General features: G+C 47.3%; 1 protein-coding gene across 2 annotated transcripts in view; it reads right to left on the reverse strand.

Annotated features, from left to right (window-relative positions):
* The window catches only part of MAP3K9 (mitogen-activated protein kinase kinase kinase 9), a gene marked incomplete at both ends in the record, with an annotated part of 73,690 nt that overhangs the window by 42,304 nt on the left and 6,475 nt on the right, over positions 1-24,911 (reverse strand). For both annotated transcript variants that reach the window (XM_081229990.1, XM_081229989.1), the window contains one exon: positions 23,450-23,863. In XM_081229990.1, the coding sequence (XP_081086116.1) occupies positions 23,450-23,863 (414 nt within the window). The remainder of the gene's footprint in view (positions 1-23,449; positions 23,864-24,911) is intronic.

A 24,911-nucleotide genomic window follows, 5' to 3' on the forward strand; every position in this document is an offset into this window, starting at 1 on the left:
ATCCTTCCCCCCCAGAAGCCCACATGTATAGAGGGCCCATATGCATTGTGTTAAGTACAGAGTGTTCAAATATAAATTAAACCAGTACCTTCCCTCAAGAAGATCACTAGCCAAGAGGGAGATTCAGGGAGTAAGAAAAGCTAGAGCAGGAGGCCTTTATTTTTTATTATGAGCCTTGTGATATAATTTGGCTTGTTAAACTAGATAATGTACGTGCATTACTTTAAAAATACGTGTAAAAGAGATGTAGTAGGCAATTTAATAATATACATGACTATATTATAATAAAGTATTATTATACCAAAATACGTAATTTGATCATACTACTTTTTGTTAAGAATATGCTATCTATCACACAGAAAAACACCCGAAGGATATATACCTAAACGCTATCAGTAGTTATCTCTGGGTACTGGGATTTGGGGTGACAAGTTATTATTATTTTTTAATGTTCATCTATATTGTTGAAATCGTCTAAAATACACATGCATTTTTTTTGTTAAAATTTTTAAAAATTATGTCATTTAATAATAACAATAGCTACCATTTCTTCCTGCTATATCCCAGGTATAATACTAGGAACTTCACATACATCACCGCATGCAGTCTTCATCGCAACTCTGCAAGGGGGGTAACATCCCCATTTTATAAATGGGAAAGCTGGGCTCAAAGGTTAAGTAACCTTTCCACATCTAGGCAGAGAGAGAGGCAGGAGGTGACTCCTGCCCGTGCTCCTTCCCCTATACCTTGCTGCCCCCTCCCCTCGGGGGTCCCAGGGTTTAATAGTTTCATCTCTACAATACCTTGCACCTCCACAGTGCTGGTCTCTCCTATGCCACGGTGTATGAACCACATCTGCATTTGATGTGCCTTGGGGGGGGGCTCAGATCATAAATTAATTGGGCAGGCTGCTCACCTAATCCCATGTCCTGTATGGACAGAGCCACTGCTAAGAGTGTTTTTCTCTGTCAAGTTTATGGCTAATTCTCACTGGGAGGGACAAGGAGGGATAACTGTGTTCAGAGCTGAAGAAAACTGGCAGAGAGGGCTTCCCTGGTGGCGCAGTGGTTGAGAGTCCGCCTGCCGATGCAGGGGACGTGGGTTCGTGCCCCGGTCCGGGAAGATCCCACATGCCGCGGAGTGGCTGGGCCCGTGAGCCATGGCCGCTGAGCCTGAGCATCCGGAGCCTGTGCTCCACAGCGGGAGAGGCCACAACAGTGAGAGCCCCACGTACCAAAAAAAAAAAAAAAAAAAAAAACCTGGCAAAGAAGCCCCGGAAGCTAGGAGTCAAACCTAATTCTACTTCTGAGTCCACTGTCCTTTCCACTAGAACCCTGAGGGTCTCTAAAACCAAACCGTTTGAGTACTGCTCTAGATCCTTATAAGGAAGGGAACCAGCCCCTTTACATTTAAATGGGAGTGCTTTAGAAGTGAAGACTGTAAATACCTGAGGAGCTAGAAGACACTCAAACTAGGACAGCTTTGGCAAGGGGCAGTGGCAAAAGCTTGCTGGGGGAGCAGCCTCTCACCAGCATTAATTCAGGGCACAGGTGTGCTAAAAGCACTACAGCTGAGACAGTATATTAGCTTGAGGGTTGGGCGAAAGGTACTGACGGCAGGCAGGACAAGTAACCCTCCTGCACCACCATTTTAGATGTTTTGAGTTTTGCTTTGGGTCATACAGGCTGACCCTGCAAACTAAACACCACTGATCATCTTTAAGTCACAGCCCTCTAGATGGCATAGCTAGGCAAACCATCAGTAAGGTCAGTGGGAGAGCTGGGGAGTGAAAACTTAAATGTTCAAAAGTGTGAGAATAAGAGAACTCATAAAGCAGAGAAATCCTAGGATCCTGAAGTTCCGCTACCAACACTGGGCCTTCATCCTCGAGACAGGTGTGTATCTGGTGCTAAGCAGTAGCAGGTGGGCCCAACACAGTTGTTCAGTGGAGCCCAAAACAAAATGTTCTCAATCCAGAATCTCCACTTCGATTTACAGAATCCTCCCCCATCAGCCCTTCAGCCACTAGGCTGTAAAGACTATGAAACACCCAAGACTGACCCATCTCTAACTTTCCACCCACCTCTAGGGCCCCTGGTGCTTGGCGTAGTGTGTATCTAACTATCCCTTTCACAGGGCAATCTTCAGTTCCTGCCCCCACCCATACCAAGCCACCATCTGCATCTCTTTTTCCTTTTCTAAAACGTGTGCCTTACCCAGTGATTCACCTCCCGAACAGCAGAAAGGCCCTCCACAGAGTGGTAAGAAAGACTGAGTCTCATATATCAGAAAGGCAAAGAATAAGCATCAACTCTGCAACTCTGGACCTGGGTTCCACTGCCCACTAACAGGGAAACATTACTCATTGCTCATTCATCCCAGAAAGGACCATTCTTCATATTCAAAAATGGGGGAAAAGGTTATTTCAGAGAGGGAGATTCTCCTTGCTCCACCACAGTCCAGGGGTCAGAAAGTCTCCCCTATAAGACCAGCCTGGAGCTATTAAAAATGGCCAAGGTTGGGCTTCCCTGGTGGCGCAGCGGTTGAGAGTCTGCCTGCCGATGCAGGGGACACGGGTTCGTGCCCCGGTCCGGGAAGATCCCACATGCCGTGGAGCGGCTAGGCCCGTGAGCCATGGCCGCTGAGCCTGTGCGTCCGGAGCCTGTGCTCCGCAACGGGAGAGGCCACAACAGTGAGAGGCCCGCGTACCGCAAGAAAACAAACAAAAAAATGGCCAAGGTACACTGGATGGAATTCTGAAGCAACCCCTCACCAGAGGGTCACATGCCCCAGCAAGTCAACTCTTGAGATGCTGGGCTTTGTCCACAGACCTCAGGGCCCCACCCTGAGTAACTGGAGCATCCACCTCCTTTCTGGGAAGGAGGCACCACCACCATGGGTGGAAAGGGATTTGAGGTTAACTAAAGCCTCTAAAATACAACCAACATCCAGGATCACACCCAGAACTGGGAGAGCATCCGGGTTGTTACTCCAAGGGATCAAACGGGATCAAACGTTAGTTCCTGCGTGAGAATCCACTGACTTTGGCCAGTAGAAGATACCACCTGCTTTGGTTACTGGAAAAAGTCAGCAGACACCCAGATAGGCAAAAGGGGGAGGAACAGAGAGAGGGATGAAGAGATGATCTTATAAAGGAAAATAGGATGGCACTTCCCTCATTCTCACGTTTCTACGCCCATTCATTCTGGCCACAAGGCTACACCTGTAACCACTACCATCATCATTGCTAGTATTTATGGGGCACTTCCTACATGCCGGGCACTGTGCTAAGCATTTTACATGCACTATCTCATTTTAAAAACTCAGGAGATGGGTAGTGTTTTCATCTCTATTTACAGATGAAGAAGCAAGTTGTGGCTGAATCAAGTGAGGATCTGCCTCAAAGTCACACAGCCAGGAAGTGGCAAAGCTGAGATGACTGGCTTCAAGCTGCCACGCGCTTACCGATGATCTGATTCTGCCCGATCTTATTTGAGCACCTACTGTTGAGGACTCTGGAAATAACAAAGGAAGAATCTCCTCCGAAGATGGTCACAAAATACACATGTGCTCTTGGAGCTCTAAAGAAGGGTCAGGGCTTCGTCCAAGGGAGAGCATCAGAAGGCCACTCTCGGTAGGTGGAATGATGTAATTCCAATCCAAAGAGGGAAAAAACCTTGACGCCTTGGAGAAATAGGAAGGAGTCCCTTGTAGCTGGAGCAGAACCTTCATGAGGGGGAAAAGGAAAAGATGGAGCTGGAGCACTGGGCTGGGGCAGGAGTGAAAGACGCAGGCCACACGGAGGAGCTGGGATCTACTCTGGAGTCACAGGCAGTTTTTGTTTGTTTGTTTGTTTGTTTTTGCAGTACGCGGGCCTCTCACTGTTGTGGCCTCTCCCGTTGCGGAGCACAGGCTCCGGACGCGCAGGCTCAGCGGCCATGGCTCACGGGCCCAGCCGCTTCGCGGCATGTGGGATCTTCCCGGACCGGGGCACGAACCCGTGTCCCCTGCATCGGCAGGCGGACTCTCAACCACTGCGCCACCAGGGAAGCCCCCACAGGCAGTTTTTAAGCAGGGAAGTAGTGTGATCAGATTTGTGTTTTAGCAACACAAGGTTGCAGTGAGACAGATGGAACTAAAAAAGCAAGAGGCTGGCTGCAAGGACACAATAAGTAACGTATTACAGCTGTCCAGGACACGTGGTGAAGAATGAACTAGATACTACTGGGGATGGGGATGGGGATGATGGGAGAAGAGGCAGAGTCATTAATTACATGTACGGGGAGAAGGAACGGCTGGCTAGTCACAGGAAAACCCTCTGGCTTTGCACGGCACACGGGAAGCTACGAGCATCCAGTGAGTACAGGGGCTTTTAGGGGCCCTATTCCCCTATAGCTGCACCAACATCCTCCCACCCACCCTTCCCTTCCAACAGGGGCCAAAGCTGCCCATCCCCCTCCAGCCTCTCCACAACCATGGAGGAACACGGCTCCTTTGCTTCCAGTTGTAGCCACCAACTCACACATCACTAACTGCCACTGTCTGGACCACGTGCAGCTCCACGGTCCTGGCATGCTGAGACCAGACGTTATTTGCCAGAGCAGCTCCGTCCTGCACTGATCTGGCACAATGGGCCAGCCCCAGATGCCAGGGCCCCGTGCTTCACAGTGTCGACCACAGGTGTGCAGCTGAGAGCTCGGGGAACGGCCCGGGCTAAGAATCAGGCCAGAGGGGACGGATTTGATAGATGAGCTTCCCAGGGCCTGCTAGGGTGTTACTCTGGAGAACCAGTCCTCAGACAGGCACCCGCGCCTTAAGCACAGTTCCGACAGGCTGGATAGTTACCACGACTGCGATACGGGGGCAGTATCACAGTACCCCAGGAGTGTCCAGGCTTCCGGGCCACGCCCGACTCTGGCTGGCTGTGTTGTGACTATGTGCCATGGGGAATAAGGAAAAATCATGGGCACATGTGCGGACCAGCGCTTGAGAAACAGCTCAGAGCACCAGCCTTCTTCAGAATGTGCCCACATGTGTGCTTGGCACACAATTCAACAGCAAGAGAGGTGGATTTCTGCTGCCTTTTTGAGCTGAAGGATAGAAGGGGACATGGTAGGGAACTACTCTATTTAGAGACCGACAATGGCTGGTCTCAAGCAGGCACAGCAGTTCATCAGGCTGTTTCAAGCTATTTTTCAGTGACCCCTTGACCAGCCCCAGCTTTCCACAGGAACTTCCTCTTCATCTCTTCTTTGGATGCTCTACCCACTTCCCACCTCGCTCACGCTGCTGAGGAAAAGTCTTCTTATAGCCAAGCTTCCTGTGATTAAAACAGAAAAGCTGGTGCCACCTTGCTGGCCAGAGCCCCCAGCGTGTGTTTGCCGGACACCTTGCTATTGGCAGCATCCTAAAATATGACTATTTCAAAAGACGTCCGTCCACTTGGGCACCTATAGCCATTGCCATCTTGTGCAAATTAAGCCCAGATAACACAGCTGGGACTGCAGCCCTGAGCTCGTCCAGACACAGATGGCACCAGCAGGAGACAGAAAGCCAAAGGCAGAGACCCCCTGCAGCCACTTTCCTTATTAAAAAAACATCTCCGACACCCGCCTGCCCTGAATACTCCCACCATCCTGGCTCAAAGCGACTGAGGACAGATGCCAGATCCCTGTCAGGCCTCGGACGCACCCAGCTACAAACTAGATACAAATAATCACAGAAGAATCAGCACCTCAGACCGTTGATGACTTTGTCAACAAAGAGTCACTCTTCTTTCTTGGCACGTGGGTGTGGGGTGCTGCTACATCACCGGCTCCCCAGAACCCTGTATCCCCAGCTCTGCCACCAGAGTTCCCGGGCAGGCACAGGAGGTTGACTTTCCAAATGGCACAACATCTCCCATCTTATATGCTTCCTCCACTGGGACCCTGACACCCCTCCCACTGAAAGGTGGGTCTACTTCGCCTCTGGGTGAATCTGGGTGGGCCTGAGACTCACTTTAACTGCCAGGATGCAGAGGAAGTGACACTGTGGGACTTCCAAGCCAGGCCAGAAAAAATGACGCAGCTTGTTCACCAGATCACCTGTGCTTGAAGCCTTGAGCCACCACGTAAGTAGTCCGAGAGCCCTGAGACAGCCACGCTCAGGGAGGAGTGACACATGGGCAACCCCACCAGCCATCCTAGCCTTCAAGTCCTCCCAGCCCAGGCACCAGACATGTACACAAACAAGCCTTTCAGAGGATTCCTGTCTCCATCTGTGGCCTCACCCAGAGCCTTCACATCTTCCCAGCTGAGGCTCCAGACGCTGAGAAGCAGGAACAAGCCATTCATTCCTACTGAGCCTTTTCCAAATTCCTGACGCCAAATCCCCACGAGCATAATGAAATGGCTCTTGTTTGGGGTGGTTTGTTCCAAGGCAATAGGAATGGAAACAGTTGGTGACATACTTGTGAGATACTTCTCATATCTGCTGCCACCAAAAAAGCAGCTGCTCTTGAAAATAGAATTTTAAGAAAAGGAAAAGCTCCCTTTTATTGAGCATTTACTTTGTGCCAGGCCTTGTGCTAAGGGCTTACGTGCATAAGTTCACTTAATGCTCATTACAGTGCTATGAGTTAAAGCTAGGATTATCCCCATTTGACAGAAGAAGAAATGGGCTCAGAGGTTGAGGACCTTGCCCAAAGCCAGGTCTGCCTGACTCAGAGGCCCTAACACTGTACCACACTCTGCTCTTCAGTCACATAGAGACAGGAGCCGTATCTACAGGGAAGGCTCAACTACTTGGGAGCCTGGCTTTCCTGTTCAGTAGCCCAGGTCTGGGAATTCCCTAAAGAACCCGAGTGACAGGGACACAGTGTCGACAAACACTTGGCCTTGTCTGAGCTGGGACAGGCCCCTTCCCTGGAAAGTTACTGCTGTGGCCCACCACCCTATTACTAGTTCCCCCTGAATCCCACTCCTTCTCGTAACTCCTCCATCAAGGCCTTCCAGAGAATTCTGACTGCTGCAGACACCATCTCATATTCCCTTGGCACACTATTCCACACTGCTTCATACTGTTCTGGTTGTTTGGGTGTGTTTACACAGTATGGCTCCTGAGGGTTGGGAAGAACATGGTGGAAGAGACATCTATATAGGCCTATGATAGAGTGACCTGTCATATTGCCTACGGCATCTTTATAACAGCAGACACATCCATTTCTCACAAGGATCTATTGGGTTGAGAATCATCACCCAGGCACAGTGCAAACACTCCAGGCTCTGTGACCTGCACTTCACCCAGGGCATCAAAGGGGAGAAAGGATTTTTTTTTTTTTTTGCGGTACACGGGCCTCTCCCTGTTGTGGCCTCTCCCGCTGCAGAGCACAGGCTCCGGACGCGCAGGCTCAGCGGCCATGGCTCACAGGCCCAGCCGCTCCGCGGCATGTGGGATCTTCCAGGATGCATCGGCAGGAGGACTCTCAACCACTGCGCCACCAGGGAAGCCCAGGAGAAAGGATTTGAGGGCGGAGGAGGAAGCAGCACGCCCACCGCAGACACCCATCACCATCACCTTGCAAGCAAGGAATCCCCAAGCACAAAGCCTCAACACAGTGGAAGTTGCCACTTTGAACCACAAGCCCTTCATCGTCCTGGAAGGCTAAGAAATGCAGATTAAAGTTTCCTGTGAGTCATCCCTCAACCTCTCTGCCTAAGAGTAGGGAGTGACCAACCTCCAGGCCTCCGCAGGTCAGACTATCTTTGTTCTGACTCACCGTCTTCCTCTCTATGCTATGGATGTCCTTCCTAGTACCTTCCTTCCACCCCCGTGCCCACTGCGCCTGGTGAGACAAGGTAGGTGCCTGCACCTTTCCAGCCTACCTCCAAAGAGTACTCTAGAAATCCCACTCCCTGTGGGATGGAGTTGAGGATCTTACTATGGCTGAGAAAACTCAAGAACACACAGATTCTCAAGGTGGTACAGCTCAAGTTTCCCGGGGAAAGGCGGTCTGTTCCTTCCATCCCTGCTACCTGGGAAGGTGCACATATTGGGCACAGCCAGAAACTGCTGGGAATAAGCTCAAGTGCCTTATGTGCTGTACTTAAGGGACGTCCTTCCTTTTTCCTGAGCGGGGACATTCTTACTCTTCCCAGAAGGTCATTATGGTTGACCTTCTCATCTCAGCTGTTCCTCCTATATACTACATATCAAATCGAGCACCAGAAAGCTTGTGAGGGGCCTAAAACTGACCAGATTCATGATCCATCCAACCTAGAGCAATGCATATAAAGCCAGACTCACATGTTAGAATCACAGGGCAGAGATGTGTTCATTGCAGGGAGGATCCTAAAGTAAATCTAACTTAGGTGGATGTGACCTATTTTGTCAGGCACCGGAGGGCTCACAGCACACTTCTTAAATCCTTCTTTTTTCTCCCACTCATTGCCCTTACACAAACAAGCTCACAAATTTCCGGCTTAGAATTCCTTTTTAAAAAGCGTTTCTGGGCTTCCCTGGTGGCGCAGTGGTTGAGAGTCCGCCTGCCGATGCAGGGGACACGGGTTCGTGCCCTGGTCTGGGAAGATCCCACATGCCGCGGAGCGGCTGGGCCCGTGAGTCATGGCCGCTGAGCCTGTGCGTCCGGAGCCTGTGCTCCACGGCGGGAGAGGCCGCAATGGTAAGAGGCCCGCGTACCACACACACAAAAAAATGTGTTTCTGTCGGGCCGAATGTGTAGGATTCTAGTCCTTGTCTCCTCTCCTTTCCTCCCATCACAAAAGCTCAAAGGTAGTAGTAGCAACAGAGTCAAAATTCTCTTTGTGAGGCAGGCAGGAAAAGGGAACAGCTGGGAAGCTTTGCTCATAAGAGTTTGGGTGCTGTTCCCCCAACAAGCAATCCAAATCAGAGAACTAAGGAATGAATGGTGAAAAGTCAAATTTCATTTTCATAGCGTTCATCTAAAAATATAAGTGGGCACCACAAAACATGCCTAGCGGTCCGTCCTCCTTGGGGCATGGAATTGCCACACTGGTCCAACACGGTCCATTTGGTTACAAACTCAGCAGGAAGCAATGCCCCCAGGAAGGCCTGCTCACCTCCCAGAGGACACGGAGCTAAGAGTCAGGGCATCTGAAAAACCACGAAGGTCTCTGCCATTAACAAATGTGTCCAAACCCTTTCTGAATGTTTACATTACTCTTCCGGTTAGAAATTTTTAAATCCCATAAACCAGCATCTGTGAATTTATCTGAACTCTATACATACGTCCCTTGTTTAACCAAAAACAAAACCACAACACAAACACAGGCAAAAACAAGAGTCAATGAAGCAGAAACTTCTGTTATGGCCCGACTTTTGCACAGCTGTACGTAAGCATAATTTTGGTTCAGGGCCAACACTAACAAGAAGCAAAGCTGAGGCAGGCTACAGAATGACAGCTGAGTTCATGTTGTGCTTCTGGGGGTGGGGGGGGCGGTAAGGAGAAATGAGAAACTAGCTCTCAGCTCCTGTACATTTTAGGACCTCAGGTCTAGAGGTGTCAGAGGCCCCTGAGCTGGAACAGTGAAGGATCCCCTCCCTGCAATTCTAGACGCGGGGATGATCTGCCCGACAAATGCCCAGGGTTCAAGTTCAGGCACCACCATTCTCTAGCTCTATTCTTGCGTAAGGGAGTAAACCTCTCTGAACCCCATTTTCCTCTACTGTAAAATGGGGGTTATCACCATCTCTGCCTGGAGTACCTTAGATACTGTTCCAAACAAAATTCTATAGCACCAAATACAAAATGTGATTATTCTTCATCTTATCTCTAAGAATACTGGGGAGGGCCATTTATTGCTTCACCATGAATAATAAGCTAAGGGGAAAAAATCAGATAATGCCACATTACACTAATAATCTTAAATCAACTGAGAGAAGTTTTATGGGAAAAATTTAAGTTGATTTTCCATTACCATCCATGGGACTTGATGGGGCATCCTTCCTTGTCACTAGCTGCTATGCACATGGGACAGACAAATAATTTAATCCAAATATTAGAAAGGGTAGGTCTCCTATCGGGGAGGGGGGAGCGGGGAGAGAAGAACCTCCAGTAGCAGGGAGATTGTTACTGATCCACCCCCAGGACTCTTATCCCTAAGCTCAGGTAGCCAGGAGTTGACTGCTTAAGGTACAAAAATATTTTTCAATCTGATTAAAAAATGGGCAGAGGACCTGAATAGAAATTTTTCCCAAGAAGATATACAGATGCCAACAGGCACAGGAAAAGGTGTTCACCATCACTAATATCAGGGAATTGCAAATTAACACCACAATGAGATATGACCTCACACCTATTAGAATGGCTATTATCAAAAAGACAAGAAACAAATGTTGGTGAGGATGTGGAGAAAAGGGAACCCTTGGGCACTGTTGGTGGGAATGTACATCAGTGCACCCACTATGGAAAACAGTATGGAGGCGCCTCAAAAAATTAAAAAATAGAACTACCATATGATCCAGCAATTCCAATTCTGGGTATATATCCAAAGGAGATGAAATCACTATCTAGAAGAGATATCTCCACTCCCATGTTCATTATAGTGTTACTCACAATAGGCAAGATACATAAAAAACTAAATGTCCATCTACAGACGAACGCACAAAGAAGATGAGGTGTGTATGTATACACATACACACATACACACACACACACACAATGGAATATTATTCAGCCATAAAAAAAGGAAAGCCTGCCATGTGTGACACCATGGATAAACCTTGAGGGCATTACACTAAATGAAATAAATCAGAGAAAGACAAATACTGTATGATCTCACTTACATGTGGAATCTTAAAAGGCCAAAGTCATAGAAACAGAGAGTAGAAAGGTGGTTGCCAGGGGCTGAGACATGGGAGAAATGAGGAGAAGGGTACAAACTTCCAGTTACAAGATGAATAAGTTCTGGGGATGTAATGTACAGTATGGTGACTCTAGTTAACAGCACTGTATTATATACTTGAAAGTTGCTAGGAGAATAAATCTTTTTTTTTTTTTTTGCGGTACGCAGGCCTCTCACTGTTGTGGCCTCTCCCATTGCGGAGCACAGGCTCCGGACGCGCAGGCTCAGCGGCCGTGGCTCACGGGCCCAGCCGCTCCGCGGCATGTAGGATCCTCCCGGACCGGGGCACAAACCCATGCCCCCTGCATCGGCAGGCAGACTCTCAACCACTGCACCACCAGGGAAACCCAAGGAGAATAAATCTTAAACGTTCTCACCATACAAAAACATGGTAGTTATGAGAGGTGATGGACGTGTTAACTACCCCTCCTGTGGTGATCATTTCGCAGTATATATGTGTGACATCACATTGTGCACCTTAAATGTACACAATGTTATATGTCAATTATATCTCAGTAAAGCTGAGGAAAAAAAAGAAGCAAAATGTTTCTACTGGTTTTTTTTTTTTCCGGAAAATTCAACTACCTGGAAGAGCAGTGAATCCTGTTATCCTCCTACATAACACAGTGAAGAAAATGACCAAGTTCATGATGGCAAGCAGGAAAGACACAGACTTCACCCCTCAGCTTTGACCTCTGGGCCCTGTAAGTCAGTCCTGCCTGATTCCTCAGATGGTGTCTAGAGCCTCATGCCACCACTGTCTACCATACTGTGGACTGGCTGGAAAGCCAGGCAGAGTAACTGGCCATTGTCAGGGTCTGGGGGTGGCTGAGAGAAAGAACACAGTCACGAGACTCAGGGATGGGTAGACAGACGCAGCCTTCAGAGGTGGGCGATTCCAGAGGCAAACAGTAGGCTTCTGACTTTCCCAGCAACTCCAAGGAACCCCTTCCTTAGGGTCCCAAGATCCTGAAAAGTTTATGAAATTAATATATAAAAGCCAGGGCTGGACAGGAGCAAAGGCAGCTCACTCAATAAAGGAGTTTGAGTCCATCCAGAAAGGAACTACGGACAGAAAAGGCAAGAAGATTTCATAGCAAAATTGGAATTTCTGCCAAACATCTGGACTGCCATATGCCAGTCCTGTATTAGGCAGGATTCGAGGGATGGGGGAGGTAGGGAGCAGGGAAAGGTGGAAGAAGGAAAAACAACACCTCTGCTGTCAAGAATCCTAGTGGGGGGGGAGGGGTAAATTAGGAGGTTGGGATTAACATATATGCACTACTATATATAAAACAGATAACCAACAAGGACCTAATGTATAGCACAGGGAACTATACTCAATATTTTGTAATAACCTATAAGGGAAAAGAATCTACAAAAGAATATATATATGTGTATATTCTGTATACCTGTAACTAACCATGATATTGTAAATCAACTATACTTCAATAAAATTTTAAAAAGGAAAAAAAATAAATTCTTCAAGCTCAAGGCTTAAGATATATATACTTTACTATATGTAAATGTTATGCTTTAATAAAAAATTAAAACACTAAGAAAGAAACACACACACAAAAAAAGAATTCTATCGGGATTCTTGTTTTCATGAAAAAAAAATTGTTAAAGGAGACCAAAAAACCCCTTAATTTCCTTTGCTTCTAAAAAATAAATTTAGGGTAGGAAGGAGACTCACTTTTCTTTATATTTCAACTGTACTATTTTGACCATGTGTATGCAATGCATTTTGTATTGTAAAAATCTATAGTGCAGGGGAATTCCCTGGCAGTCCAGTGGTCAGGACTCTGCACTTTCACTGCCGAGGAACTAAGATCCCACAAGCCGCGCAGAGTGGCCAAAAAAAAGCTCACCGCAAAAAAAAAACATCTATAGTGCAATTGGAGAAAATACGACTAAAATATTGAAAATGCAAGTATAAGACAAATTATACTCAAAAGTACAAGATCACAAATTGTGGATCTAAATACTGAGGGAATAAATATAGCTGCTGGAATTACAATACTACTGATTGCTAGATATATGGACAACTTACTGTGTGCCAGGCACTGCTAAGAGCTGCACCTAGATGATTTGATTTAATCCTTACTTCTACCCTGTAAAATGAGAGAGGTGGGATTATGATCATTCCCATTTCACTTTTACAGAAACTAAGCAAGTACATCCTTTTCTGAAGGTCCCAGCTAGCAACAGAGCCAGGACTCAAACCCAGTGTCACCCAGAGCTCATGTGGGTTCATCTCCAGCAGAAAACGGGGTTTACATCTCAAGTGTGGGCTCTAAAGGAGGAGAGTTTGGGCATTGTTTGGAGCTTTGGGGGACACTGGGAGGCAAGGGGGTTCATGCATGGGAAAAGGCACAGGGCTGGAATCTGTGATGATCAAAACCACAAACATTTCTTGAGAACCTTTTAAGGGCTGGGCACACCCAGATTTGGAAATAAAGCCACAATACAGAGAAGGAAAAGAGACAATCACGCTCCATTCTCCTTCCAAAAAAAGACAATAATACTCAAAATAAAATCTCTGAATATTCCAGAGTCTTAAAAGAGACTGTGCCACAAGAATGCTAAGTTGATTTGGGGAACCCAGGAGGGGGATATGAGAAAGGGCATTCTCTTTGACCCTGGCAGCAGACAAGGGAGCGACAGGAATATACTGCCTTCCTCCTGGGGCAAAAGCATTTTAATTATCAGCTGAGAGGCCAGCAGAGCCATAAAACTGGCCAGCTGTCCCACGCAATCAGGCCAAAGGCCATAACAAGACGAGGCAGCATTTCTCAGGAGGCCGAGCACTGCGAGTTAAGGCTGGGTCCAGAGAGAGCAAGAGGCACAGGCCTTTCCCACAAGAGGCCCATGCACAGTAGTAAGGAGCCGCAGGGGATCGATGCCTTTCTGTGGCTTCCGCTGAAACAAACCTGCCCATCCATAAAACTACCCCTGGCTGACCCAGGAGAAGGCAGCTCAGGGCTGCCTAAAATCCCCATACTACTTTATAAAGGGAAGCCCAACTATACCCTGTGTACACCTAAAATAACAAGGGATAGAAAGAGGGGGAAAAGGGGCGGCCCCTTCACTGAATGTGGTTCCTGGGTGATACCTGCTAGACATCATTTCATGCCATCTTAAAACAGCACTGCTCTCTTCTGTCTTCTCCACATTTTACAGATGAGAATCCTGGTGCTCCAAGAGGCGTGCCCCATGTCAGGGACTCAAGAAGTAGTTTAAATCCCAGTCTCTGACTGCCAAGCCGGTGTTCCTTCATCAGACCACAGTGGCTTAAGACCACAGCTTAAGGGGGAAATGCTTCCTTCTCAAATCAAAACCTCCAAGTTTCCCACAGAGAGCAAAAATCCCAGGGAAGTTAGAAGAGAAGGGCACATGTGATCTACAGCTTTAATGCCTCGTTTCTGTGTCTCATGGCCACGTCTAGTGCACTGCTCAGGCACAGCCTCCTGCTATTCTGTGGGTGAGTGGGCACAGAGGCACACGATTAAAACCATCTGAAATAGCCTTATGTTGATTCAGAGAACTGAGTGGGAAAGCAGCAGCAGGGCTCTGAGACGCCAGGATGCCCCTCACTTAGCTCCAAGGACAGAAGTGGCATTTGACTAACTGCGCCCTGCTTCCAGGATGAAGGCTGTCCTTGGTGTATTGTGAGTCCCCGTCATGATTCATGTGACCGGAGTATCTTGTCTCGCCAAGGCCATCTGTCACGCCCCGGGGAGCAAAGGGGGAAGGGAGCACCTGTGGGCTCCTGTCAGCTGTTACCCCGCTGAATCGCTTGGCGAAGACTCCCCATCAGAAGCTTTGGCCCCTGCAGTGAAGCCAGGAAGCGGGGAGCCTGGGTGTGCTGTAGCCTGACACACGGACTCAGATAGACCGTGTGGTCATCATGCACTCCCAACACACACATTCACACTTCAGGTCACGTCATGTCAGTCCTGGGAGGGAAGGACTTCAGGGACCGTCTCGTCCAAACCTCTCATTTCATAGATGAGGAACCTGAGGCCCAGAGAGATCACCAGGTGTGCCTGGGAGCACCCAGCCAGTGCCCTGCCCCCATGCTCTTCTTACCCAGATGCCCAATTAAAAAGTTCTCCTTCCTTCATAACCTTCTCTGAGTCTTAGATGAATAAAAACTGTAACCCTCTTCCCCCAAAATGAGCCTACACACATTTTGTACAGATCCTTGCTTAATAAGAGGAGTATGTGTGGTTCAACAGGAAGCCGATGGGGGTCCTGACAGGGACTCCAAGGTGAAGAGATGGGTGATTTGGGGAAGAAGTTACATTTTTCTCTTGCCTCAACCAGACCGTTGTCCCCACTCTGTGTTCCAGTCTCCCCATCCATAAGTGACCCTGAGCTACCTCACGGGAATGAGGGAAAGCACCAAGTCAGGAATGGAAAATTTTCCAAGAGCCGTGGATGAAAGGAGACACAGGCAGGCTCTTGTCTCCTTTGAGATCCCGAAGCACAGATCTTGACCCTGAGCGATGACAGTGCCAAAGGCCACCTGCGAAAAGGGGAGATCGCTACTCAGCTGGTACCAAATTTGCTTGGGGAGGACTGTGGGGAAGGGAAGACATAATGATTTACCTGACTTTCAATCGTGGCTCAAATTAGAGGAAACAGAGGTAACGGGGAAGAGGCTAAAGAATCATGTGGACATCAGAGCCCGTACACCTTGCAAAGCCCTTCCTGCCCTGAACCCAACCCCTCACTGTGGCTGTTTTTCCCAAGCTCAAGGCTCAATCCCGGTCCAGAAGTGCCTACCAAGATCCTTCACACAACACAATCCTTTGCTCCAACTCCAACACAGGCTTTCTAGGTGTCTAAATGCTGCCCAGGGCCCCAAGCTTCTCCCTGCCCCTGAGTAAGCTGCAGAGAAGTCCCCAGAGTCACCAGAGGAAGGAAAGGTAGGCAGCTTCCCCAAGCAAGCTGGGGAGAATGAGGGCAAATGTTCCATGAAGAGGGCAGTTACCCTCATGAATCCTTAGAAGGGGTCCCTCAGCCCCGCAAACTTTGGGAAAGGGCTGAGGCAAGAGAATCCAGGGGGATTGTCCAGGGCACCATCGCCTCCTGGAGAGCCAAACTCACACTAGGAATTTGTGTGCTGGTTTTAGGTCCTCCTCCGTGACCCCACGGGGAACTCCTCGAGGGCAGGCACCGTGTCTGGTTTTGCTTCCTGTTATAGTCCCAACAGCAAGCGCTCAAAATGACACACAAATGAGAACCATCTCGGCACAGGAGACAGCCACGGCCAAGTGAAAGGGGGAAAGCAAGGCTCCCAGGCAAAGTTAAAGAAGGGAGAGGTGCAATGAAGCCTGCAGGTCAGACCTCCTGGCCTCGCCAGCTTCTCCTGCTGAGTCACCTGACTGGTTATTTGCCTCATTTCAGCTTTATTCACTTATGTATTTATTTTGACGTGCAGAACGTGTCTCTGTACTCATGGAAAATGCTACCCGTCAACTGAACACAATACTTTGGGACATGCCTGGTACCTGTTGGCCAACCTTAGGTATAGCCTCCCATAACCAAAGGAGAAATCTAATTCATTGAGTGAGTGCTTGTACACTTTTGCCAGGAAAAACTCTCAAAACATGTCTGACATCCTCCAACTCTCTGTGCAAGGGAACTTGTAGCAAAGAACCACAAAGAGCAGAAATGGGGAGAGAGACTTGGCAGTGCCTGAGCCAGGTACTGTTGGAAGTATCTCATTTGGGGATGCGTTCATGAGGCACAGAAAAAGTCATTTATGCACCTTTCGAAAAGAACTGGGAATTGGGTGCTCTGGCTGATACTTTGCTGCCTGCCAGATCTACCCTGGGAACGTCGTATAGTTTATCTCATTCTCCTACAGGAAAATAACAGCTACTCCTTCTTCTTGTCTAGGTAAGTCCTTTCTGCCATATGGCTCCTTGCCAGGATGCCTGTGCCTTAGCGGCTGCATCCCTCAGGCAGAAATAGGTTCCACCTCAGTGTACAGGAGAGAGGACGCTAGGGCGTGGATTCAGTGGGTCACAGAGCTCCACAAGCCTCACAGCAGGCAAACCCTCAGCCTGGAGAAATTCTGCACAGGAAACGCAGTCAGGGGCTGTGGCCAGTATGCGGTCAGGGGGCACTCCAGGGCTTAGAACGTGATAGCCAGCCCGACGCCAAGGGCGAGATGGACGCTCTGTCCTCCTCACACTTTAAGAAAGCAGGTCTTCCGCTTCCTTGGGAACTTTGAGAGAAGGCTGGAGAAAGGCACAGAGCACATGTGAGCACAGAACTGGGTGGCAGGGGGGTGCTCCCAGGCATCCAGTTGCCAGAGGATCAGCCAACTCAACAATTCAACAAAACGGGAATGGATGGGGTGAGGAGAACCGCAGGGGATTCACAGCTGGGGACAAAAGGAGAGCTGAGGCTGGAGGGGACAGACAGGCAGTGGACCCAGGTGACGGGGGGAGTGGCCTGCTCCTGCAGCACCTGGCAGCCTGCACCTGGCCACAGGGGAGACATTGGCCAGTGAGAGTTATTCGGGCCTGGCATCCAGGAAGGGTGTGGGGAAAGAAGAGGGCAGGGGCGTTAGAGGTTGGAAACGAATGCCCTGTAAAAGATGCCACACTTGGCACCTGAAACAGGTTGACAGTAGGAAGGATCAAGGGCCTGGAGATTATGAGGATGAAGAGCAACGTCCATGTGAGTGAGGCACGAGGGATGTCCTCCAACAAGACAAGGGGAATCTTCACCCTTCGAGATCCTGCAAGGAGACCAATTCAAGTGATACTTTCTTCACTCGTTCATTCATTCATTCACGTGCCTGGAAGCTAAAGACACAAAATCCATTTGGAGATGTAGCGGATGCTCCCGACAGCAGAGCCAACAAAGAGAGGAGGCCAGGGGATACGACAGGGCAGCGGGCTGCAGGCCAGCACGGTGTTCCGATCTGTCCTTCAATGGCCTGTGCTGGGCATAGCCTGCACTCACTTCACCATCACGCCCACCACGCCCTACAGCGTTACACCAGCTGCTTCCCAGACTATGCGCCCTGAATGGAAGGCATCTCAGCTTGCAACCACTGGACTAGCGGCTCTGGTCCCTTGTCCCCCTAGTAATTCTTCTACATACTATCCGGTCATCTAGATTTAGCACCAAATGACTACTTAGCATTGACTCCAGTGACAGGCCAGTGGGAAGGAGAAGTGGCCAGGTTTGAGTTGAGCACAGGAAAGTGAGTAGGGTTTGGATAGGCAGAGAGACGCGGCGAAGGTACTCCTGAAAGCAAGGTTATTCCCATAGCAACATAAGTGTGATGAGGGCTGTGTACTTGGGAAGTAGTACACAGTATATTCCAGGGGAAGGAGGAAACCAGCTTGGCTTAAGGGGAAAATGCCTTCAGAGGAAGACAAGGGCGATAAGGCAGCAAAGACCCATGAGAAGTTTACGTTGACATTTGAAAAGAGGAAGGCAGGGATGGCTAGTCCCAAACCAAATACAGTTCACAGCTCACCTCTGCTCTTTCGGCTATGAAATTAAGAATGAGTTCATTAGGGCTTCCCTGGTGGCGTGGTGGTTGAGAATCTGCCTGCCAATGCAGGGGACACAGGTTCGGGCCCTGGTCTGGGAAGATCCCACATGCCACAGAGCAACTAAGCCCGGGAGCCACAACTACTGAGCCTGCGCATCTGGAGCTTGTGCTCCACAACAAGAGAGGCCGTGACAGTGAGAGGCCCGCGCACTGCGATAAAGAGTGGCCCCCGCTCGCCACAAGTAGAGAAAGCCCTTGCACAGAAACGAAGCCCCAACACAGCCGAAAATAAATAAATAATCAATTAATTAATTTTTAAAAAAAGAGAGAATGAGTTCATCACACGTCAATGAAATGTGGACGGACGCTCCCTGTGCGCAGAGGAATATTATTCCTAATTATATAAAACTAAAGCACTACAGGGTCGCGCAAAATAAACAGGGGGGCAGTGAAACACCCTAGCTGCCCCACTGCACAGTGCCAGCAGCAGTGCAGCCATGAGGAGTCAGACCTGGGCCCAACAGCTGGTCTTAGGACTGGCAGTGAGAGCCTAGAGGACTGGCTGCCCACTCTGAGCCTCCACTTCCTCATTTGTAAAACAAAGACATTCACAGTCTTTACTCTGCAGGGCTGCTGTGAGAATTAGACGAGAAGCCACATAAAATGCTTAAGACAGTGCCTGACCTAAAGAGAGCACTCAGTAAGCATTAGTTGCTTCCTGTTGTTATTATTATATAGGGGTTTGGTGGTGGTTATTATTATTGCTATTATTACTATTATTATTATTTAGGGCTTTGGTTATGATGATGATGATGATTATACAGGGGTTTGGTTTAGTTAATATACTGTATCTAAATAGTGGAATAATGTAAAACCTTTAAATATCTTGTGGTAGAAGACCATTTATTTAATAAGAAAGTGGTCACAATACACCAAGCAGTCGGGGGCAGTGGGGAGGGGAGAAAGCATACTACAAGCAATGGACTTAAAAGGGTCTCCTGTGTAAGATTTAGGGGTGAAAACAAATATGCATAAATGCCAAAAAAAAGGAAAAACATACATTGTGTTTAGCTCTATGTTCTTCTGTGCTTTCTAAGGGGAGGAAAGAAGTTATTTAATAATAAAATAGAAGTAATAACACTACCTTCACTTGGAGTAAGGCTTTTCATTTTCCAAAGCTTTTTCACATATCTCATTTTTATACTAATTTTATTTTTAATGGCCCCTATTAAACTGCTATTCTGCCAAATGCCCTTAAACCAAAATCCTGAAATCCACTTATCTACCCCCAAAAGGACAATCTTTCCACTAAAAGACCATCTTTCACTAACACTTTGCTAACAATCAAGTAGCTGGTTTTCCCCAATGTGAGGAGCAAAGACACATAAATCCACTTTTATAGCCAGGGCTTTAGTGAGTAGTTTCATGAAGAGATGTTTAAGTCAATGATGCACTGTAAGAAAGTAGTAGAAACCATCAGTTAAATCAGGGGTCTGAGCCACACATCCCAGGGCCTGGCTAACCCTGCTCGTTTGGCTCTAAGATGCTAAATATCTAGGATAACACATCCTCCCAATGCATGTCCCCAGATTCCGTGGTAAGACTGTCAGCTGCTTCCCCACCAGCCATGTTCTCTCTCTTCCTTGGTAACAGACCTTGATTATTAGCTAGGCTCCACACCACCCAGAATAAAATCCTCCATCTCCCAGTGGCCCCTGCGCTAGCCATGACTGTGGGACTCCATTCTGGCCATTGAATACATGCAGATGTGTTGTGCTGGACTTCTGGGAAGTTAATGGGAGTCAACTCAGCCACAGGAGCAGCTTTTTTCTGTGCTTCTGCTTTTCCTGCTCCTTCAGGCTTGTGACTTGGACCAAATAACTGGCATTTCACCAGCCACCTTGGACCATATGACAGCCCCAAGATGCAAGCCATGTACTGGGGTGATGGAGAGAAAAACAGGAGCCTAGGTCCCTAGTGACATGTGGAGATGCTCTAAAACCCCATCCCGGCCTTCTTTTCAAAGACAAATGAATGGATACCTTGTTTTAGCCACTGTTATTTTGCTTTTTTTTTTTTAGGTTATGTGCGTCAAACCTGAACTTACTACAGATGATATATGAATGAAGGATATTATATGCTATACACATCTGGCAAACAGCACATGACTTTTTAAAGTGGGTCATCAGGATAATGAAGCATTTTAATAAATCACTTTTTTACTGAACCTTTTATAACAGCTAGATGTTTGTCACCAACTACTTTCTTTTCCCACAAAGACAGCCCCCCTATATACTTTACTCTTTTCTCTAGTGGTTCAAAGTCAACTAACACATGTAATTCATAAAATTCTGCCCTCACATGACTGTGATCAAAATCCAACTCTCTGGAGCCCCTGATAAAAACCAAGAGAACCTGGCCAGTATCCCCAGGTCTGCAAAACACAAAGAAGTTATGACACTCAAACTGGAGGCAAACAAGCGGCATAACATTTCTAAAATGATTTTCAAGTCATGCACACACAGCAATGGAGTAAGAGCAATGGTGTCATCAGGGCTCATATTGGATAAATTCAACCCCAGGCAACACCCATCCACAGACAAATGTCAAGGAGCCACCCCAACACACATGTGAGGTTTATAGCAGGCATTAACATCAGCACCACCCATGCAGCCCAGGGCGCTATGGACATTTCAGGGCCTCAGCTGTCTTGATGAGGTCCTTTAAAATACTGCCCTATGTGGGCTTCCCTGGTGGCGCAGTGGTTGAGAGTCTGCCTGCCGATGCAGGGGACGTGGGTTCATGCCCCGGTCCGGGAAGATCCCATATGCTGCGGAGCGGCTGGGCCCGTGAGCCATGGCCACTGGGCCTGCGTGTCCGGAGCCTGTGCTCCGCAACAGGAGAGGCCACAACAGTGAAAGGCCCGCATACCGCAAAAAAAAAAAAAAAATTAAAATTAAATAAAATAAAATACTGCCCTATGTGTAAGTCCAACTCCTGCCACCATACACTGTACCTAAAGGTCCCCCTCAGCAATCCTAAGACCCACGTACAAAGAAGGACCAGGGCTTTGTCTCCAGGGTGACAGAATGACATTCAGGTCCCTTGTTGTCTGCCGCAAACAGCATAACCTTGGCAAGGTAGCTTTTCCTTCACAAGAGCCTAGACTTCTAAACACAAGTCACAAAAGGTAAAACCTTGTACTTACATCTTGAAATTACACCCAGATTTAAAACTTCGTAGAGGAAATTATTAACGTTTACCATCATCCTAGCCCAAGTTTTTAAATGGGCTCAATTACATAAGGTTAGTGCGCTTGGCCTTATCTCCTAGATAAGGATGGAAGAAAACATTTTAAAATTCAGCTTCTAGATCACATTTTCTAGCAACACATCTGCTTATGCTTACCCCATCATCCAAAGCAATCTCTAGGTAGAAATTATTTTGAAAAGGGGGTCACCAAAAGTTTTAACTTATTTAATACATTTATAGAACAGAATTTTGCAGGAGGGATGAGAATAATCATACAGTAAAGAGATAGAATATGGCAGAAGGAAAAGAGAAACCAGATTTTATTTTATGCAACTTAAATCCTTCACGTGCATTATGTCTAAAATACATATCTAATGCTCCATACTCTCACAAGGATGAATTTTGCTTTTATATAGGGGGAAGATGGTGCAGGCAGAAGAGGTAAGGGTAATAAATGCTATTTTAAAGTAAACCAGAAAGTATACTTGTGTATATATAGGCCATATATGCTTTTTATTTTTATTTTATTTTACTTTATTTTCTGGCCACACCACAAGGCATGTGGTACCTTAGTTCCCTGACCAGGGCTCGAACCCGTGCCCCCTGCAGGGGAAGGAAGCATGGAGTCCTAACAACTAGACCGCCAGGGTAGTCCCCACATATGCTTTTTAAATGTCTGGAAAAATATGCCAAATGTAATGCTTATACTACTGGGAGGAAAACATTACGGGTGATATTTCTCTTCTTTTTGTTTATCTACACTTTCTAATTTTTGTACAACAAAAACACTTACTACCTATGTAATTTAAAACGTATTTTTTAAAGTTAACAGATTCACAATAGCATCAACAGAAAAATAAGCCACATCTGGAACAGCTCGCGACAGAACAAAGCCTGAAGGATTTCTGGGCTTAAAGCTGAAGGATGCAGACAGTGACGTTCCTGGGGCCCCAAAGTCCTAACGCCCTCCTCTCTGGACAGGATGCTCCACGTGATTTTAAGCATATGCCATTTAGCAAACTGTATCCTCTCTACCATGCAGTTTAGGCAAGGGAAAGTCTAAATTACCACAGAAGAGAAGCATACTCCCAGCGCCTGCTGATTCAGCCAAGGAAAGAGACTGAAGTTTCTACCAACTCACCATTTAATTACGTGTAACACTTGCTTTATAACCCAGTTTATGGGTCCTAGATGTTTAATAAAGTTACTTCTCAGTTCCCTGCTATTAAGCACTGGGTAGTTATGACAGATAATTAATACCACCCCAAGGCTACCAGGAGGGCTGTAGTGCTACCAGCCAGGTCGCGCTCTCCAAGTTGAAATGGCCACCTGAATGGGCCACACAGCTTGAACAACACGCCTCTTCTTCCTTATACCCCTTCTCTGGTGGGGACCTCAGGTTGGGGAGTTAGGTAGAAATGCAAACAGGTGGTATTGGTTTGCTTTACCTGTTGTTCCACTGAAGAGGAAAACCCCTTTTGAGATCACAGGCACCCCTTCCTCAAGTGGAAAAATAAATCTCTATGTTTTGTTTGCACAGTACATCAGAATTACATACTGCCAACCACGCCTGCTAATAAGAGCTCAGAATTATCCCAAACCCCTCCGGTGCCTCATTCTTCTCCTCCTAAACCAATTTTTCCTGGCATTCATCCCACCCCCTACATTTCAAGTCAATGTAGACTGGCTTTAAGCAAAGCGTTTCACTGCCCACTAAGATCCCTGACGAATCCACTCCAACCGAAGCCATGGACTGAGTCTGAAAGTGCTTGGAAGCCCTCCAGCCTCATCTCTCCATACTCACTGTTGCTGGATTTAAGGTCGCGGTGGATGATGGGGACAATTGCCTCATCGTGTAAGTAGTTCATCCCTCTGGCAATCTGCACGGCCCAGTTCACCAGGATGTCTGGGGGAATCCTTTTCCCAGATAACACTCTATTCAAAGGCCCTCCACGAGCAAACTCCATGACCAAGCAGAGGTTGGGTTCCTTCAGACACACCCCCCTAAGGGCAATGATGTTGGGATGCTTCAGCATGGCGAAGAGCTTGGCCTCCTGGCGAACATTCTCTATGGTCTGGCTGATGTCCTCGTCCGGGTCGTGGCGAGCTGCTTTCACGGCGACCTCATCCCCTATCCAGAAAGCACGGTAGACCTTCCCAAAGCCCCCGATGCCAATAATCTCTTCCAGGGTTAGCTCCGCAAAATCAATCTCTAACACTGAAAAAGAAAAGACAAAAAGAAGCGAGTCAAAAAAATGTGAAAAACACCATTTCATCACCCATTTACCTGGGTGGGTAAACACAGCAAGTTGTCTGTGCACTTAGATTTTCTGTCTTCTCACTATAAACTCCCTAAAGACAGGAAACGTGATTAACTTTTTTTCTGTTACGTTACCCTTAGTGACTAGCACAGAGTAGGCATTCAATAAATATTCATGAAATAACGTCCACTTGGGAATTCACGCAGAATCTTGTACCGAGATCAACCGTTCTGACTAAAAGGAAAATTGGGGGAGATCATTTTTATGGGACTTATTTACATGTTACTGTGCACATACTAGGTAGTGAGAAGCATAAAATCCAGTGCCACGGCAGACACACAACAACCAAACCACTTTAGTAGCAGTATGATCCAAAGACGAGGAAAATCACTAATTCCCACCGCAGGGCAGGGATTAAGGGCGAGTGGGGAAGGGATTCTGAAGGAAGGAAACATTTGAAAGGGGCCCTAAAGAATGAGTGGGAGGGATCTCATCAGGCAATGAAGATCAGGGTGGAGAAGGACAATCCGGGTAGAGGGAAGGTCATGAGCAAGAACCGTGGGGCATTCACAATGCCAAGACATGGAAACAACCTAAATGTCCATCAACAGATGAATGGATAAAGAAGATATGATACATATACACACTACTATATATAAAATAGATAACTAATTAGGACCTACTGTACAGCACAGGGAACTCTTCTCAGTACTCTGTAATGACCTACATGGGAAAAGAATCTAAAAAAGAGTGGATATATGTATACGTGTAACTGATTCACTCTGCTGTACAGCAGAAACAAACACAACATTGTAAATCAACTATACTCCAAGAAAAATTTTTTTTAAAAGCATTTAGTTGAAAAAAAAAAAAGATGTGATATATATACACAATGGAATACTACTCAGCCATAAAAAATGAAATAATGCCATTTACAGCAACAAGGATGGACCTAGAGATTATCACCGTATGTGAAGTAAGTCAGACAGAGAAAGACAAATACCA

This window comes from Mesoplodon bidens (assembly GCF_964165515.1).
Source record: "Mesoplodon bidens genome assembly, chromosome: 3".
Classification (NCBI taxonomy): domain Eukaryota; kingdom Metazoa; phylum Chordata; class Mammalia; order Artiodactyla; family Ziphiidae; genus Mesoplodon; species Mesoplodon bidens.